General features: G+C 33.9%; 3 protein-coding genes across 3 annotated transcripts; 1 reads left to right on the forward strand and 2 right to left on the reverse strand.

Moving 5' to 3' along the window:
• Positions 1–16,334: 16,334 nt before the first annotated feature.
• On the reverse strand, positions 16,335–17,592 carry NEUTE1DRAFT_126191 (uncharacterized protein; the record flags this gene model as incomplete). The annotated part of the gene is made up of 3 exons (XM_009858069.1): positions 16,335–16,736; positions 16,876–17,393; positions 17,530–17,592. The coding sequence occupies 3 exons, from the start codon at positions 17,590–17,592 to the stop codon at positions 16,418–16,420; spliced, it is 900 nt and encodes a 299-aa protein (XP_009856371.1).
• Positions 17,593–18,182: 590 nt separating this feature from the next.
• NEUTE1DRAFT_72674 (uncharacterized protein) lies at positions 18,183–18,604 on the forward strand (the record flags this gene model as incomplete). The annotated part of the gene is made up of 2 exons (XM_009858070.2): positions 18,183–18,417; positions 18,479–18,604. The coding sequence occupies 2 exons, from the start codon at positions 18,217–18,219 to the stop codon at positions 18,602–18,604; spliced, it is 327 nt and encodes a 108-aa protein (XP_009856372.1).
• NEUTE1DRAFT_150222 (uncharacterized protein) lies at positions 18,583–19,677 on the reverse strand (the record flags this gene model as incomplete). The annotated part of the gene is made up of 4 exons (XM_009858071.1): positions 18,583–19,191; positions 19,244–19,269; positions 19,327–19,419; positions 19,482–19,677. The coding sequence occupies 4 exons, from the start codon at positions 19,663–19,665 to the stop codon at positions 18,664–18,666; spliced, it is 831 nt and encodes a 276-aa protein (XP_009856373.1).
• Positions 19,678–20,807: the final 1,130 nt, after the last annotated feature.

Here is a 20,807-nt window from a genome sequence, read left to right on the forward strand (position 1 = left end):
GTTTATAGTAGAAAGTGTGAAATTTAATTGCGATTTCAACGGTTTAGTTCTTTTTCTCTACTACGCTATTGCCTAATAAGTAATAGGTAATTATTATTAATAATTTAGATCTTATAGCTTTCTATATACCCTTCTAGTAAATAGATATGAATTTTCTATTTCGGTCGGATATAATACTGATTAGAAATTTTTAGTTATATATTAGTAGGAAATAAATAGTAATAATATTCTATTCCATAATTATATATATAGAATGGCTGGGAATCAATAGAAATCTTTTGGAGGTTTCATTTATAATAGGTATTATAGCGTTAAATATATCGTAATTTAGTATTTACTATAGGGTGTTTTTAATTAATACCTTAGGAAATTCTACAATAAAATCGATAGAGATAATTCTTATAGGGAGAGCTTCTTTTAGTTTAATAGACTAGTAATTGCTAATTAGTAAATTATAGTCGGTCTAATTTAATTAGTAGTAATGTTCGAAATATTGCTTAATTATATGTGTTTTATTTAGAAAAGATAGTCCTTATAATTAGTATATTATTTAGTTACGGTCGAAATGGTGTTTATTATTATATACGGCTTTTAGTATATTTTTAATAAATTTGTAAGGAATATAGAGATTTTTTGTACTATTAGTTTACTAATTGTAAATAAGATTGTTGTATATGAAGAAAGGATAGTCCGTTTTTAAAAAGATAATATTTCCGTCCTCGGAGACCCTCTTATATTATTTTAAATATTCTACGATTTTTATAAATTCTTTATCTAAGGAGTAGGCCGTTATATATGCTTTGCGTATTTCTAAATTTATTTATACTTTTAAAAAAGCGTACTAAATATCCTTTAGGTAATAGGTTAAATCTTTTTAAACGTTATTAAATATTAGTATATTATTAGGGTTATTACTTTGGTCTTCAATTATTTTTAAGTAATTTAATATATTAGGTACGAAGTTGAGTTTGTTTAGGATATAGAAGATTTTGAACTTATATTTTAATAAGTAGATTAAAACGTTAATTAACCTCCGGTTCAATCGATTAATAAAAGTTGTATATAATAAGGTTTATTCGACAATACTTTTGGTAGTAGAATAGTTAATTAGGACAATAATAAGGAGGTTATAAGAGTATAGTTGGGTTCGGAATTTTTTAATTACTTAAATAAGATAGGCTACTTCTAATTTAGAAGGTTTATATTTCGTTTCGGTTTTAGTAAGGATTTTACTTAAAAATATAATAGGGAGTATATAATTAGAGGAAATATAATTACCCTTAACCTAAGTATATTTATCCTTTAAATGGAATATTATTATACCAAACCTTCGTTCAAGGGAGCTATTAATTTAAAAAAAAGTTTGGAGTTCAGGGTCGAAATAGTACAATATACTTAGTTGGTCGTAGATCGAGTATTAGAGCGAATTAAAGGCTACTTTTTTAACGGAAGTCGGTATATAGTAAATTTTTAAGTAGTAGGCAGTTCGTTTAGTAGGTTTATCCGTCTCTACCTTCCTGAATTTATACCCTTTAGCGAGTAATACTATTTTATAATTCTATAGCGGGTTTATTAATTGTATATAGTAGGGGATTAGGTAGCGGAGGAAGCTTATACTCCTAATATATTATTCTAACGTTTTTAAATTATTGGGAAAGGTTAAGATTTTGAAAGTTTTGATATATTCTTTTATAGTAGATAATTTAAATCCGTTAATATAGAAGCCAAGTAGTTTGATATTGGGGTAGTTTAGGTATAATTTTTTAGGCGAGAGTACTATATTTTTAGATACGAAGAGGGAGAAGATAGTATTTAGGTATTTATAATAGTTTTTAATAAAATCGGACGCGATTATAATATTATTAATATAAATTCGGTAATAATCCTTATACTGATATAATAATATATTTATAAAGCGTTAAATATATATTAGAGTATTCTTAAATCCTACTTAAACTATAGTAAGTTACTCTAAACCTTTGTACGTAATTAGTATAAATTTATCTCAATATTTCTACTATATTCTAAATTGGTAGAGGAAGGATATAGTATTAATAATTATAATAATAATCTTACCCCTTATAAAAATAATAATTTTGCTTTATAATAGTAAAAGGTAATTATCCGGAATTGTAAGATTGTTTAGAATTTGTAAATTAATTATTAGGCGGCCTTTAGGGCTATTCTTTATTTTGCGTTATATAACGAATATTAGATAGACGAAAAGTATAGTATATTTTACCTAATCTATTTTACCTTATTTATATAATATATTAAAGACCTCGTTAATTATTGCTTAGTCTTTCCTACTTATTAGATATATTTTTATAATTACTTTATAATTTTACTAACCGTTTATTAGCGGGACCTTTATTATATCTTTATTAGGTATATTAATTAGGCTACCTTCTTTTTATAATTTAAGGAAGCAGGCTATAAGCTTCCTTAAAGCGGCTACTACCCGTTTACTTTTAGTATAGATATATACTTCTTCCTTTATTAAAGTTTTAGGCGCTTTCTTATTTATTTATATACTTAGAGTAGAATATCTTTCTAGTATTTTAGAATAAAATAGCTATACTTTAATTAGAGTGGTGGTTAGGCTAGTATTTAATGTAGCGGACGGGGTAGTTACTATATTAATTAAGGTGGTAGTATTAAGGTTAAGATTAATATTAGCGGGGATATAATATATTTAGTAAATTATTTTAATAGCCTATTTAATAATTAAACCGTTATTTTCTATAATACTAAGTATTTAGGAAGCTATAGTTGTATTATAGACGTTAGCTTAAGTTATAGCGAAATACCTATTAGCGTTATATTTTGTAATTCTACCGATTTTTTACTTTTGTAGGATCGTTAGTACTTTATCGTTTATATTCTTTATTAAAGTAATTATAGGGGAGCGGATATCGATAATAGTACTAATAATAGCGGGGTATAAAGAATTGAAGAGGAAGTTCCTATCCTTTGGAAGGGTTATGTAGTAGATTGGTACTATATATTCCTCTCCTAGCTATAGGATTATTTTTTTAGTTATAATTACCTTTCTTATATACCGATTGGGCGGTTTTAGGATTTTAAATACTATACTAAAATTGTTTTATAGAAAGCGTACTTCTAATATATAGTAATTAATATTTATTTGTTATAGGTAGAGGAAAGCGTTAGTAAATAATAAATTAGGCTCGAGTTTATTAATTACTTACCTTATTACTTTTATTTTTAGTAAAGTAAGGTTCCTTTTACTATTTATATTAGGTAAATAGAAGGTAAAAGTAGTCTATTCTATTAATTTTATTAGTTTACTATTTACTCCTTTTACCTTTATAGAATACTCGGTAGATATTTTATAATTGAGGGTATTAAAGAAGGTACGTCCGATAATTATTTTACTAGTACCCGGGTTTATATATATTTTTACTAGTATTACCTTGGGAGAGGCCTTTATAAGGATATAGAGATAGGTAAATCTTAATAGTAGGTTCTATTAGGAGTATTCGTTTATTTAGGGAACGGCGGTTTAGATTAGTAGAGTAATAATAAGGTAAATTGTATTTTAGTCTTCGGGGACTTTGGAGGCTTTATATAAATCGATATATTTAAATAATTAATTCTAGAAGGGGAATTCCTAATTATACTTTTAATACCTATAAAAATTTGAGTTAAGTGTAATAGTAGGGATTTTATTATTATTTTTAAAAGTAAATGTAGTATAGTACTTATTTATATATTATTACTTTAAAGTTATTAAAATTGAATTTTTTTAAGTATTTGGAATAAATTAATTAGTTATTGTATATATAGTAAACCGAAGTATCCGAGCTATATTCCTCCGAGTCGTCCGCAGAGTTAATAGGGTTTAAGTCTACGGTAGCGTCCTTATAAATATAATTAGTACGGGTCTTATTAGTGTTACAGCTGCGGTCGCGAGGATTATTACGATTTTGGGTACGGCCGGCGTTGTAATTATTAGTATAATTACGGGTGCTATTATTATTATAATTACGGTTATAACTTTTATTGCGGTCGTAATAGCAATTATTAATATTATTAGTCCGGTTATTACTATAATTACAGTTACAATTGCGGTTACTACCTCGGTTGTAATTATAATAACGATTATAATCGCGGTTATAGCTGGATAATTAATTAAATAATCTACCTTATTCCTATTATCTACAATTAGTATATTTACTTTTAATAATTGTAAGTAGTATAGCTTTAATCTTCTTAATTTCTTTAAAATAAACCTCGATATTACTAAAGGCCCGGGGGGTTCGTAGGATAATTTTAATATTGACGTTTATACTATTCTAAATTTAAATTATAATACTATACTAATTATTACTACTTTTAGAAAGGATTCCTATAGTTCGGGCGAGACGAAGCTGTTTTAATACGTATATTGAAATTATATTCTCATCCTTATAAATATTATATAGTAATAGCTTACCCTCGTTGAATTTCTTCGTTATAGTAGTTGAATTAGGTGTAAACCTCTTTACTAAGGCCTTAGTTAAATTATTTAAAGATTTACAATAGTATTGCCTTTTGGCAGGGTCTAATTAATTATACTACTATATATAAGCTATACCCTATAAGAAGGTAGGCTATATACGAATTAGCTACTTCTTAATAGAGTCGGCGCAATCGTCCTTTAAAAGGGCGTTAAAGCGATCGGTAAATATAATAGTATTAGTATATATAATGTTACTACCGTTTTTAATTATTCTTATATCCTTAGGGTTATTAGTAAAGGGGTTGAAAATACTAATATTATTGCACTTTAATTTAGGCTTATTATTAGGGTTACTATAGATTTGGCGAGTAGCTGGAATACGATAGGGGTTATAGATATTAAAATATTCGAACGGGAAATCCTGGTTATTATTCTTATTTCTATTATTACTATTATTATTATTATTAAGATTATTAAAAGCAGTAGCAATTGGATGGATAGGGGTTGAGGGAGGACTACTACTTCTAGCCTTATTATTAGGTTTAATAATTTTCTTTGAAGTAGTATTATTAGTTTTACTAGTCGGTTTAATATATTTAATTAGGGAAGAGGGGTTAACCTTACTAATTTATTTTATAGCGGCTTTGACGGTTTTATTGTAGAATAAGTTTAGAAAGATTACGGTATGTATATTTCTTGCGTAAAAGTCGCGGATTTGTATAATGTGCCTCTTATATATTGTGGCTTATTTTTCTATTATACAATAAAGACTATTATTATAATCGTATAAATTATTAATTTAATTTATAAAGTTTTAAGCATTAAATTCTTTATTATTATTTATAAATTTAGTAAGGCGAGGGTCGTTGTAGGAATATATACACGGACGGGCGAGAGGGTTATTATTGTATATAGCGGGGTTACGGGGTATAGGGGTAAATTTATAGGTTTTAGGATTAGTATATATATAAGGAAGAATTTCGACGAATTTAAAGTCTCTATCGTTAGTAAAGCTATTAATAATTACTTTAAGGGTAATACTTTTATTAATATAGTATTAATTAGACTAATTAGTAAGGCAATAAATTATATAATATTAGATTTATTAAATAAAGTATTAGGAAAATAATTTAATATTTCTCTACTTTTGCCTTTGTTAAACGAAGTAGGGTAGTTGTTTTTATTAATAGTTAGGGAGGTAATAGCCTTTATAACTTCCTTATAGTTGGCTGAAATATTAAATTCGAATTTAGCTATTATAGTAGTAAGTTCGTTAATGCAGTCTCCTTAAGTACGGGCGTCCCTAATATAAATTATAAATTATTTATATATTTTATTCTTGAATTGCTTTATATTAATATTAATATTTTTAATTATAGTATTTATATTATTAAGGTACTTCTAAAGCTCCTTATTAGAAATACAGCTAGAAATACTATTGTAAGAATTATCATTATTATCCTAGTTAAAATTATCCTTTCGGCCGGTAATTATTATATCCCGATTATTTCGTTATAAACCGTACTTTTGAGGCGAAGTTTAGTACGGTATAAAGCTTTTAGGTAGGTCGATCGTTAAAGATTATTACAATTTAGTAGGAAATAATACGTTAATTATAGAGGAAATAACGTTACTAATAATGCCTAGTTTAAATTAATTTATAGTAAAGGGGCCGGCGGTAATTAAAGGACTAGTTTAGATTTAAATAATATTACAGATTAGGGTAGAATTATTACGAAATTAAAGTAAGGTTAAGGATTAATTATTTAATTGGTTAAAATTATAGGTTAATAGTATAGATAGTTTGTAAGGTAAGTAATGTAAGGTCGTTTGCTCCGGGGGGTCTTTATTGGTTATAAGGTTTAAAATAATAGTCGTTAAAAAAGGTTAGTGCAAGTTCGTTTGCCTATAATTACAGTGCTGGAGGGTGGTAGAATTAGGGTAATAGTAGAAGGGAGTTAAATAGGAGGGTATTTAATTTTATTAGTACTATCTTTACAACGAGCAATTAATAAATTTAAGAAGCTTCTTTATTAGTACTATCCTTACAACGAGCGATTAATAAATTAATAGGGAAGAAAGTAATAGTTGTTTTTTAACGAAATAATTGTAGGTTACTCTTTGTATTAAGGTTTAAAGAAGTTTGGATTGGGGTAGTACGGGGGTTCTAGTATATTCGTTCGATGCGAACTGATACGAATACGATATTATAGTATAGGAAGCGTACAATATTATTTTTATAACAAATAATTGTATATTTAAGGGAAGCTTCGATGCTATTTTAACGATGAGTAATCGAAAGTTTAGGGGGAGTATTCGATACTATTTTTATAACGAATAATCGAAGGCTTATAATCGCGGGGTCGGCGTCTTACAATAGACGATTTTACAATTAGACTAGTAAATTTGTAATAACGGAGGTTAATAAATTTATTAGAAAATAGGTACAAGGAGTATATTATTCGTGATAGTTATTGAACGTTTAATTATAGTTATTATTTAATAGGGTAATACAGGTATCTTTAAATATTATAATACTAATATATATTATAATATTAAAGAAGAAGATAATAAAGGAAGAAAGGCGTAGCTGAAGGCCGCCCCGCGTGGGAATCTTTTTATGGGAATTCTCTTATCTTATCGCTAGTCTATAGTTAGTCTGCAGGTTTAGCGACCGGGCGAGCCGGGTACGTACTAAGGTATGTACCTGGGCACGCTAGTGCCTCTATTAGGGGTGGGCATGGCTGTAAGCTATACCCAATCTACTCTAGTTAATTAATCTAATTATATATATAATGTATAGGATATAGTATTCCCGCATTACTAATAAATAATATACTAAAACTATTAAACGTTTTTAAAAAGTATTTAACTTTAAATATCCGAATAGAAGATATATTAAAGATTATTACTAAGGAAGGCGTATATATTTATATAACCGACCCGCGTTTAACTAAAATATTAAAGAAGGTAGTAGTAATTTTTCCTAATCTATAGAAGGAAGGAAGAATTATTAATATATTTCTAAAGGATATAATAAGGGTCCTGCTCGTAGAAGGATAGTAAAGGTAAAAAATAGTAATAAGAATATACCTATTAAGTAAAAAGGATTAAACTATTATTAATAAAGTATTTAATATACTATATAAATAAAGTAAGATAGAGTACGTCTTGCGCGCTATATCTTTCGCTTATTTAGTATTCGTAGTTTAACGGATAATTAAACTTAAATTAAAAAAACGACCGGTTATTGACCTAAGGGCGTTAAATAGTATGATAGTATCTAATAATTATCCTCTACCGCTATAAGGCGAAATTATCGCTTTTATCCAGGGAAAGTTATTTATAATAATAATCGACGTTATATCCTTTTTCTATTAATTTGGTATATAATAGAAGTATTACAATAGGTTTAGCCTTATTATATATTATAGTTTAAAGTAACCTACGGTAGTCTAAATAGGTTTTAAAAATATACTAGTATATATATAGCAATTTATAAATATACTTTTAAAAGATTATAAGGTATATTATACGGTATATATTAATAATATCGTTATTACCTTTAGTATTTAGTAAATATATCGCCTACCTTATTATAATTTTCGAAATCTTTATAAATAAGAATATTATATTCTTACTTAAAAAATCCTACTTAGGGTACCCTAGCGTAGAGCTCCTTAACTTCCGGGTAAATTCTTTAGGCCTATTAACTATAATAGAGAAGATTGTTATAATATATAATCTAACCTTCCTAAATTAATTAAAGGCGTTCGAATAATATATTAGTGGAATAGGCTTCCTTCGCTACTTAATACCCTACTACGCTTAATTTGTTAAACTACTCTAAAATAAAAAAGTCGTACTATTAGTAGAGGGAAGGAAGACCGGAAAAACGGATAGTTATAATAAACGCGTAGTATATTATATAAAAACGAAATTTGAATTTACTAAATAAAATTTAACTGCTTTTAAAATATTGTAAAACGCTATTTATAATGACCTAACTATATTAATTTATTTCGACCTAAATTAGTAAGTTTTCCTTTAGATAGATAGTTCCTTTGTGAGGGGATTCGGTATTGTAATAGTCTATTTTAAAACCGATTACAATTAGGTAGCTAGATTAAATATCCCTTCTAATTAACTTCTACTTACTATATTTCCAAATAAAGTACTAACGTTAGTAGAAATTAAATATAGATTATTAGAATTGGAAATTACGTATTTAATTTAGATTATTAAGCGTTTCTAAATATAGATCCATTCCTATAATAAAACTACGATTATCCTAACCGATTATTCTATAATAAAAGGTATTATTAAATAAATTAGTTTATAAACCTTATTAATAAATAAAGTAAACCGACGTTTAATTAACGCTTTGATTTACCTATCTTAATATAATATTAAAGTTTATTATTTATTCGGGAAATTTAATTTTTTACTGGACGTACTAAGCTAGTTATAAATAAAGGACGATAATAGTAACCCCGAAGGGGAGGCGATTTTTAACGATATTTAGTATATATATAAAGGGGAATACTATAATTAGGAAGTATTTTATATTTATATTAAAGTCTAAATAAATAGGGTAATATATAGATACTTTATAGACGGCTATAAATTTAATACGAAATTCACTATAATTATTAATAAATTAAAAGACTATACTACCGAGGATAGTAGTATTTTTCGCCGGCCCGAATATCCGTTCTTTATAAACAAATATAGTCTAATCTATAATTAATAGAACGATAGATTTAAGAATTTGTACGTACTGTTTAACTATGTAAAAGAAATCCTTAAAGCAATCTACGATAAAAAGTACTATTTCGGTAGGGATTAAATAATATATAATTTAAAAGCTTTCTCCTTTTCTAATAAAATACAATTAATTAAAGACTATGTTCAAAAATACCTAATTTATAATCTTAACCAAACCGATAGAAGTGCGCTAATAGACGATTATTAGCCTATTCAACCCGAGAACATTTTACTAATACGAACTATCGTTATTAATTTTATTATTGGATTCCCGGAAGTATTATCTATCGGTACTCTATAGTATTTAGAAGGCTACAATACATTCAATTATATAATATTTATAACCGATAAGTTTTTTAAATAATCCTTATTTATTTCTAAGCATTTAATATATATAGTAGAAGACTAAGAAAAAGTTCTTACTCGTATATTATTACTCTACGATTAGGGAATGCTAATCGCTATTATTTTAAACCGAGATTATAAATTTACTTCAGCACTCTAGGAAGGTATATAGAAGATTATAAATATTAAATTATTAATAATTACCGTATATTACCCTTAAGGAAATAGATTGGTAGAATATAAGAATTAGTCCGTCGAAGTAATACTACGTTTTTATATTTTCTACTACCTAGAAAAAGTATAGTTTAATATAGTTATTTATTTATAATAGAACCTTAATAGCGCCTATATTAAGACTATTAAAACTAATCCTTACGGATATTTTTTTAATTATAAATTGGCGGCTCCTTTCGATTTAATTGCTAATAAAGTAGCTATTAAGAAAGTATAGGATTATAAAATTCTTTATAATTATATCCGAAAAGACGCCCGTCTCGCTATAGACTTCGCTATTGCCGATATTAAGCGTCAATATAACGTTAACTACCAATAGATTAAACTGGAAATCGGCGATAAAATATTCTTTAAACTATATAAAGGATATTATTTACTAGGATACCCCTCGAGAAAGCTATTATAATAGCGTATTAGGCCTTTTAAAATTATTTATAAAGTAAGTAAATTAGTATATAAATTAGACCTTCCTGAAGAAATAAAAATTTATCTAATTATTTCTATTATGTACCTAAAGTTTATATTTAAAGGTAATAACCCTTTTAATTGAACTGCCCTACCGCCCAGACTAATTGAGGATTCGTAGGAGTTAGATAATAATAACGGTAGTACTAACTATAAAGTCGAAATACTCTTAGACTATAAGCTTAAGAATAATAGTACGTATAAATATCGTATTAAATAATTTAAATATAAGTATTAGTACAACCATTAGAAGACTAAGGTAGAATTATACAATATAAAGGAATTAATTGAGGAATATTAGGTTTGGAAGGGAGGATGAAGTAAGTAAGACCGTTGTACTAAGTACGTTATTCGTAATTAGGTAAAGAAGTAAGGGTATTCCTAGTAAGGATATTGGCGATCTATTTATAAGCCAGGACTTAATACCGGATACTTATATTATTATATATAGATAAGGCTATAGGGTAGCTAATTACGTGTGCCTAGCCTACCTAGCCGACCGTATATATTGGCTGCTGCGACCGGGTCTCCCCCAGCAGGTAGGTCGTAGACCTAATAAGTCTGTGATAAGATAAGAAAGCCTTATAAGGCTTGCCCTCTGGGCTAGCCGTTGGCTTCTAGTTCTTCCTTTTGCATTATCTTTCACAATGTTTTTAAATATCATTATACTATTATTTGTAGAGCACTCCGGTTACCCGTATTACTATTACTATTATTATTTAAACTATTCGCCTTCGAGGGAGTAACGAAGCTATATATCGATCGGTCTATACCGATAAAAACGAAAGCGAAGTAATTATTCGTAATACCTTCTACCCTAATTGTAAGATTAAATTATTTAATTTATATTATATATAGTATTAGTTATTTATTTAATTAGTTATTTGGGTATTAAAGTATACTACTATATATAATACGAAATAAATATCCCTTAAATAGAAGCTTATAGCCTTCTTATATATTTGTACCTATAATAAAACTTAGTAGAATACTATTTACTAATTTGGTTATAATACTAAGACTATTAGTTATAATTTTTGTAAGATCTTTAATACTATAATTGTACTATACTACTATACTATTAAATTTCCCCCTTCCGATACAATATATAATTTAGGGGATATAACGTTAGTATTATACTTTAAAAACTATTTAAGTACGGTTGATAGTACTTTAATTTATATACGGGTACCTAATGCTAAAGTAGAAACGTAGTATAGTCGAAAGGGATTTATATATTAGAATATTATAATTAGTATCGATTTAGACAGTCTTTTTATATATATTCTACTAGAGGTAGAAAAATCGATATATAACTTTAAAATTATACAATTAATATTTAATTTAGGTGGTTTCGAAGTATTAAAGGGTAAATTTTACTTTAGTAACGCGGGGTATTTATATAATATAATATATTTATCCTATACCTAGTAATTTAATATTATTTTAATAAATAGGGAGGTAGCGCTAGCCGACCGAAGATTCGATGAGAGTTATATAATTTAAAATATTCGAAGTATCGTATAAAGGTTAAAATTATAATCGGTATACTAAAGAAAAGGTAGAAGGTAGTAAAGTTAATTGTACTTAAATATAATATTAGGATTTAAATCGATATTATTTTTACTATTACTACGTTTTATAATTGGATTAAACGTACTAATCCCGACGGTCCAAATATAGAAATTAATAATAAAGGAAATAAAATTAGTAATAAGAACGGTCGTACGCGTAGTATTATTATTAATAATAATAATAATAATAATAATAATAAAGATAAGGTTATAATTAATATAAATATTAAGTAAAATAAAAAGATAGTAGGGTTTAAGGATATACTTACAAAAGGATATAAGAGGGTTACTATTATTAGTAGCGGGTAGAGAAGGTACGTTAGGTAGAGTGTAAACGAGTACGGTAATTGTAAATTATCTATACTATAATTACTTTTCTATCCCTTACTTAAATTTTAATATAATAGTATTATTTTATTAGTTAAATTAATCTGAATCGATTAATACCGGTTGTACGTATTTTAGAGTTAAATTAAATAAATTATCAGTATTACAAAATCACTTATTTACTTAGAATTAAGGTTTAAAATTACGATCGCGGGACTAAACTACTATATTTGCCCTATTTTTACAATATTACTACCCGCTAGAGCCTAGATTTACTAAGCATTCGACTAGGTACTCTACTAAGTATTAAATTAGGTACTCTACTAGGCACTAGATTAAGTACTCTATTAGGTACTAAATTAGGTACTCTACTAGGTATTAAACGAAGTATTCTACTAGGTATTAAGTTTTAATTTAATAATATTTCGTATTTTATATAATTAAACCTCTATATTTCCTAATAATAATTTTATTATATAATAATAATATGATTATACTCTATAAGATAACTTTTCAACTATAATACATACAAGTACGAAAATACAAGTAATAGAATTAGATTAATGAAAGTTATTAAACAGTACGAGAAAATTACGAAATTTCCTAACGTAATAAAATACAATACTAATCTTAAGAAGTAGGCACCGGCGTATCCTCGAAGTTAAGTACTATATTAAATAATTATTCTACTAATAATATCTTCACTTCGGATATATTAGCGAATACCGCTATATATATTAAATCCTTCCTTAATTCGCTAATCAACTACTACTTTTTATTATTATATATCCTCTTTAATAGAAATACTATTAAAGTAACTAATATACAAGAGAAATTAGAAGAGGTAGGACTAAAAGAAGGGCGTAATTATAATAAACCGGCAGTTATTAGCTAGGTAAGCGAGGATTCGAGTCCTTAGGAGAGTATTTTAGACCTAATACTAATAGAAGAAGTAAGCCAATCTATACTAGTATATAAATTATTCTTTTCTTAACCGGCCGGCGGACTTCGACCTCCTTATCTTTATTATTACTTAAATCCTTGTCGGCTTTATTACTACTATTAAATAGTATATCATCGATTTCGGTGTACTAGTTTTACTACTTCAATTTACTATTAAAAAAATCAGTTTATAAAACATCCTACTTAATTATAACTAAAGGATACTTACTCCTTATATATATAATAAAGCAGCTATAAATATTAATAATATATTTACTAATCACCCAATTAATTATAAAAAGTAGTACTATCTTATTATAATTTTTAAGTAGGGTCGTCTTCAACTAACTCACCTTCGGTCAGTTAGCTAAGAAAAAAACCTACATATTCTTATAAATATTAAAAAGATTAATAGTCTCGTTAAATATTACCCTAATCTTATATATAAGGGTCAATTATATTTAATAGTTAATTTTCAATATATTCTAACAATTATACACCCGCTTACAAAACAAATTCTAATTAGGGTATTTACTACGTAGCCTTCTAATTACCATATTGAAAGCTATAATTAACCATTTACCCTTAAATCCCCGGACTATATCTTTCTTTTTTTAAATATTAATTAAGAAGGTGAAGAATAATCTAGTTTAGCCGGTAAATTATTATAGGGCGGCGCTAATCTCTTTAAAGAGAGGGAATTTATTATTAAATAAAGCGGGCTTAGTATTATAATTTATATCACTAGAGCTAGCAGCAATAGAATTAACAATAGGTATATTAAAGAAAGACGAACCTACAACAGAATTCCTCTCTATCGAAGAACCTATTATAGGATTCCTCTCTATCGAAGAACCTATTACGGGATTCCTCTCTATCGAAGAACCTATTACGGGATTCCTCTCTATCGAAGAACTGGCGGTAGAGGATGAACCAGCCTAGGCAGGGCAGTTAATAGGGGTAAACTAAAGTCGAAGGATTATAACTTCTAATTAAAATAATAGTATTAAGATTATAAAATAATCTACACCCGGCTGCCTGGGCGGCCGGTTTAACTAAATAGGCAATACCCAATTAATTCTAATATTAATTTACTATAAAGCGGTTGGAGTTAGTTAGGGTTTAGAAGTACAAAGCGTTTAAAGTTAGGCCAGTTAATTAATTAGGGGGGTAGGCTAGGGAGGCTAAATAGAAGGAGGAAGGTTGAAAGAAGTACTATCTATACGGCTATAATATTATATTCCTAAGTATTATAATAATTAGGCGATACAAAACCAAACTCTTTCAATTCTAAATAGATCTCCTAATTATGGTAGCCGTTATATATAAATTTATCTAAACTAAATACCTCATTATCGATATTATTACTAAGGCTAGCAATCTATAAATGAGTAGTAAGTATAATAAATAAAGTAAAGGAGTAAATAATAGAGAGATAAGGGTATTAATAATAAAGGATTTTAATTAATAATATTATAGAGTTAATACTTATATTTATACTCTATTCGACTCGACTCTATTTAATTCAATTTGATTTAATTAGGTATTCAATTGGCTAGAAACCTTCGATTTATATTAATTTGCTATTATTACTAGTAATAATAGCTTTTATACACTAATATTATAATTTATTCAATTGCAATTATTATTATAGTAGACTATTATTTATATCCCCCTTTTTATCCCCCAACTATTTATAATTAATTACCGCCACCCCCTAACTTAAGGATTACTTAGAAGTTATATAGTCTTATAAAACGGCTTCCTAACTATCCGACGGTAGTATCCATATGTAAATACCTTCAATATTAAGTTTGTTACAGTAATTACAGTCTTGTAGTATTAAAATCGAGGCATTTTATAAGGATTTCGACGATGCGCTGTACCCAATTGTATAGCCTCGCTTAATAGCGCTACTAAGTACGTGCTAGCGCTACTATATAATAAAAGATAAAAAGAAAAAAAAGATAAATAGTATAATATCCCTGTTGGTTACTGCAGATGGCGCTTTGTACCCTCCTCTACCCTTGTAAGAAGTCAGCAGATTTTTTGCTGACTGAACCAAACGCGCCCTTAGTATAGTGTACTGCGCAGTCGCTTGTCGAGCTTGTTGAGCTTGCCTTCCCGTCAGTTGTCACGCTTGGCTCTCCTCCATGCATTCCATGGATCCAGAGATCCTATCCAGGAAGGGTGTGAGTATGTAGTGTAACTACCGTGTAGTGTGCATACGTACATCGTACGCCAATCATACACTAGATATGGTAAGTAGGCCAAGAGGCGGCTGAAGCTAGTATATCGAAAGAGTAACCATTCTCATTGTGATCTCTTTCTCGTCATTCTGCACCCACTCAGGCATTGTGAAAAGAGTCAAAGGTGAAAGGAGTTGAACTCCCAACGAAGGAATTTGATCGGCTGAGATCATGATGACTTCTTGCTCTTCTTCTTTTCTTCCCTTTTCCAGACATGACAATCTAAAATCACGGTCCCTGATCGATCTCACCGCCAACGAAATCCGAGCCCAACTATCAAATCCGAGACAGCCAAGGAGGGCCAAGGAAAGGCCGAGATAAAGCCAAGAGCCAGGTCGCGTACAGCACCCGATCAAAAAACTGATATATTTCTCACGGAGAGTATTGGTCATTCCGTTTCAGAATGGGCTAGACTGAGGGCGTAAGGCTGGGTGGGCATGACGTGACTGGGGAATACCTATATATTGCATAGAGAGATGTTTTCGACTTGTACGTAACCGATATCGCTCATCCTACTACACGATATAATATCAGTCGAGTCTCTACTAAAGTCAAACTCAATTACCTGTGATCTTCTAGTGTAGACTTTGGTGTTACTCCAATATCTTGCCATTTCTTGGTACAATTTGTCCCGGGTCCTTCCCGTCCTTGATCTTCGGAGGCGGCCTCTAGCCTACCTCCACTGCTCCGTAGCTGCCGAGAACCATTACCCATGCATGTCCTACCTTGATAATTGCTTTGAAACCGCGAGTGATCAAAATCGACGCTTTTATGAACCCCGTGCGTCTATGGCGTCGTTCTGGGCTTCCGAGTGAAATTGTGCTCTGCCGCTGGTTGTGCTTCTAGGCCGTCCTACACCGCAGTAATTATCGGGTCCAAAGCTGACCTCTTCCGTGTCCCGTTCCTTGGCGGTGCTCTCGGCGAAAACAAACAACACACGGAGCAGGAAAGGTTCGAGGCACAATCAACAATGGAAACCTAACATGCTTCCCTCGCTCTTTTTTCGCTTTTTTTTCTAGCCCGGTACCTCCCTCATAACCTTTAAATTACTACACCCTTCCGGCTCGGCCGACCTGCAAAATCTCACCTGTTGGCCGGTCATCGCTGCGTAGCACCGGCCAAGAGCTGCCGTCTGCCTTCCACAACGTAACCTCCAGCTTGGTGCCGAGGATCTTGTAGCTTGACTTCTCAGGGACAATGGGCCCAAAGAGCGACACCTCCGTCTTGTACCTTTTTACGGGGCTGTCCGTCGTGGGCAAATCCAGAACAATGGAGTTGGGCTTGAACTCAACCTTGGCAGCGTCCTTATTGATCTTCTTGAGGAAGAAAGATGCGATGACTGACGAAGGGGTCTGGTAGAAGTCGGTCCTGAGAGCAAACACAGGTCAGTTGAGCTGCAGTGGAATGGCAGGATCAAGCAGATCAAAATGAAAAAGAATGTTTGCAGGGCACAGCCATCCTTGGCCGACCTTGGCTGCGAAACATCATCACCACGGACGGAACTTACCTGACCATCTCCAAGATCTCCTCGCCTCCTGATGCGGCCGCAGCCTCCTTCTTCCCGCTACCGACAAACAGATGCCGATCCTTGGTCTTGCAGCCCTCAATCTTCATGAACTGGTCAAACTCAAGGACGCGGCGCTTGCAGCAGCTGTACCCCTTGCTTCCCTCGTGGAAGATGGGAGCGCCGGGGTGGTGTACACACTTCTCGCCCTCGCGGTTGGCGCCCTTCTGGTAGGTCGCGCCGCAAGCCTTTCTCCTGCACACGCGGCCATCCGGAATCTCAATTCCTTCCTCGTCATCATCGGATTCTGGCGCCGGCGGCGGAGGAGTGGGAGCATGTTGCGCAACAGGCACGGGCGTACGGGTCGGTGGCGGAGGGGTGGCGGCCAGAGACTCGAGCAGTGATGGATCGGCCTCGTTCTTCTCGATCTTGGGGGGAAGATCGGTGGTACTGTGCTTGCCTTCGGTACAAGGCTCAATGGTCATGAACTCTTCGAAGGTGAGCACGCGCGGCTTGCAGCACTTCCATCCTAAGCAGCCATGTGCGTTAGCCGGGGCTGTCTTTACATCTCGCCGAACTTGGACAACATCAAACTGGACATTACTTGCCCTTCTGGCCTTCGTGGAAAACAGGGGGTCCAGGGTGGTAACGGCAGACCTCCTGGGGGTCGGTGTAGACCTTGCCGCAACCTTGATGGACGCACTTGTTGGCCTCGGACATGGTTATCCAATTATGCAGGTGTGAGAACCTTGAAAGACAGTCAATGCAGATTCGCTTGACGCGAGTGATGCGCTATCGAAAAGAATACCTAAAAGATGCAGACTGTATTCAGTTGACAGAAAGCTTAGTCGATGCTCATCCAACGTTAACAGGAGGAGCCGAGGGGAGTGGTTTGTCTAGAAATAGATGGAGTACGAGATGGGCCTTGTGGAAGTTTCCGTTCAGAAGAGCGTAGAACATTCAAGCTTTCTACAGCATCAGCGGCTTCCTGTTCCAGCCAGCGTGCCAATTCCCAAATACCAGTGCCGGCGCGCCGTCGGGTTGAGAAGTGGGGGCGGGGAAGCACCCCGGAGTCGTGAGCTCGGACCCGTATTGTCGTCACTTCGAGGTACCTCTTCAGTGGTCGCGTGCTGCGCGTACAGTGGGTGTGCCCCGACGGCAGGCAAGCCAGCCCTAGGTAGGCAGGTACATGCTTTCCTCTTGTTAGCAACTGAAGCGCTACACAGTATGTCCAACGTCAACAACATCCGATCTAGTTAAGCCAAGTACAACAACACCATACATCCTCGAGACATCTAAACGCATCTCGCTGTGGTTACCTTCACAAACTCTAACAGTAACAACATGCGTCTTACAAGTCGGCTACTTCAGTCCTTTCCGTCCCGGATCACCTTTTTCAGGCGTGAAGGCTGTGGTCTGTGTGTTCAGGCAAGATCCGTCTTGTCCGATGTCTGGGACCGCCGGCCTTTCGAGTACAAGGAAGTCGACATTGTCAAGCCAGAGTCTAAGGCCTGGAGAGATCTCTATGACTTTGATGTTCCAGTGGTGAGTTGACTCAGGTCGTCGAACCTCAGGTGGAAGTTAACACCCAGTGACACCTTGACAGATTCACATCAGCAAGGCTCAAGCCCCAGAAGAAGACCCCCAACTCTCCTCCAAGGCCGTCAAGTTGATGCACCGCTTCACGGTCGAGCAAGTTGAAACTAAAATGAATCAAGTCGAAGAGTCATGAGCGAGACTATCCTATTATTGGCACTCGTGTGGTGCGTCGATACCAGGGCCTCATTCTCGTTAATACGATGCCGGCTTGTCCTGCTTCCCTTGGCCCCGCGCAATGCTTAGGCTGTCCGCCATTGCAGCTCCCAACAAAGTGTAATCCGTTGCGACACTGATCATATGGAATCCCTTGTCGGCATACTGTTTGGCCTGCTCTCCGCCTGTGCAGAAGATGCCGCACTTTTTGCCTGCCGTTACGGCAGCCTTCAGGATCCTCTCAATAGCCTCATCTAGCTCCGGATCCATCTTTCCCTCGATAATCGGGTGGCCGATGTTGTTACCCAAGTCAAAAGGACCAACAAAGATGACATCCACGAGCGGAGCAATCTCTTCAACACAGTCCAAGGCTTCCTGTGTCTCGATCTGCACCATGGTCAAGAGACTCTCGTTCGCTTGCTGGAGGTATTCGGTGAAGGTTGGCATGGGGTTGAAGTTTTGCATAGCGATGGGCGATCCAAACCCTCTCTTGCCTTCTGGTGGGAACTTTGCCGCGGTAACCAAGTTTTTGACATCCTCAACGGTCCTGATGAGCGGTGCAAGGATCTGGATCACGTCAGAAAATTGTCTCCAACACAAGATACTCTTATACACTCACTCCATGGGCACCACTATCCAACGCTCCTGTAAAGGGTACATCAGTAACCGTCCAAGTGGCAAGGCAACACGAATGGCACTCACGCTTGACCATCGATGGCTGAAGGTCTGGGATCCGGACAATAGGAGAAACGCCCAGGGCAGCAATGGCCGGAACTGCTTCGTGCATCGCAGCATCTGACCAATATCATTCAGCTCAACAAACCCCATTATTCACCACCGTATTCCGGGTTACCTACCGTCAATGTTTCCATGCTCGCAGTCAACCATTACCCAGTCAGCCCCCGATCGAGCGAGAATCCTCGAGATATTGGCCCCGGGTAGCATCTGCCAGACACCCATAGCAGGGCGGCTTCCCTGGGTAAAGATTTGCTTCAACGAATTGGCTGCCAGCATCTTGGAAGTTGGGTTACCGGAAGACATTGTACGGAGTTGGTGAACCGAAGTGACGTGAACGGCTTTGTTCAGTGAAGAGATATGATGCTTCAGGAGTTTTAAAATACGAAGGGGAGGAAAGGCATGCCAAGTCAGTGGGGATACAGGTGGAAGCTCGGACTAAGTCAACCCGAACTCTTTTAAAGCAAATCCGATGACACACACTGTGAAATCAAAGTTGATGCGCAGCTCCGAACCAATGTCCCGCCGCCACATACTCGATGTCAACTGTAATAACCTGACGGCAGATGGCGAGGAAATGTACCGGCTGCGTTGGGTGAACAAGTTCAATTGCTGGCCAATTTGGTACACCTTCGGGAGATGTTCGTCCCCTGCCTTCGTCCAAGAGATACACAGTAGGGCGGGGCTCCTACTGCGGGGTTCGCGTCTGTATCTCCCTCCGCATTCGGTTCTACCTAGGCTGTTCTGACTGTAGACACCACAACCTCCGCCGGTATTCGGATTATTGACATGTTCAAACTTCCGAGTCACGGGAACGGCAGGTTCAATGGGTTTGAATGGTCTCATAATGGAAGTCCATTAAGCGAAGGTGGACGTTGACATCTGCATCTTGGCCCTACTATACGTGTAAGCTTCCACAGAATTTCCATAGGGCTCTTTGACACTGCCGCAAATCAGCGACGAGAAGCTCCAGGAGGAGAAAGCTCTGCATTTCTGATGGTAGACTATACGATGATGAAAGCAATCATTCAAGCAGCAACCGAAAATAGTTGAGGGCTGCATTGACACCCCAAAGCGGATAAAAGTAAACAAAACAACCCTCCCGATTGAAAAGGGGCAAGCCGATGGGTGAGCGTCGCTTTTGCGGCAGGCAATTGAGTGGAGAATGGATCCGCTTCAGAAGCTCCAGCCTTCACTACAGCACTGGTACGTCGGGTTGTCTGCCGTGAGCCGTCGTCAGTGATCTGGGCTTGGCGATTCTACGGAAGAACAAGAGAAGCTCCAGCTTCACGGCGACGTTCTTGTCCCATCCCCACGATTTCACCACATCCCTCCCCGCCAGCATTACGTACCCACTATACTTCTTTGACGCGGCGCGCCGACCAGGTTGTATTCCTCTTTCGCGATCGGTCAACGAAAAACGAAAACATCAATAACCACGAACCAAT

This window comes from Neurospora tetrasperma (assembly GCF_000213175.1).
Source record: "Neurospora tetrasperma FGSC 2508 unplaced genomic scaffold NEUTE1scaffold_81, whole genome shotgun sequence".
Lineage (NCBI taxonomy): Eukaryota > Fungi > Ascomycota > Sordariomycetes > Sordariales > Sordariaceae > Neurospora > Neurospora tetrasperma.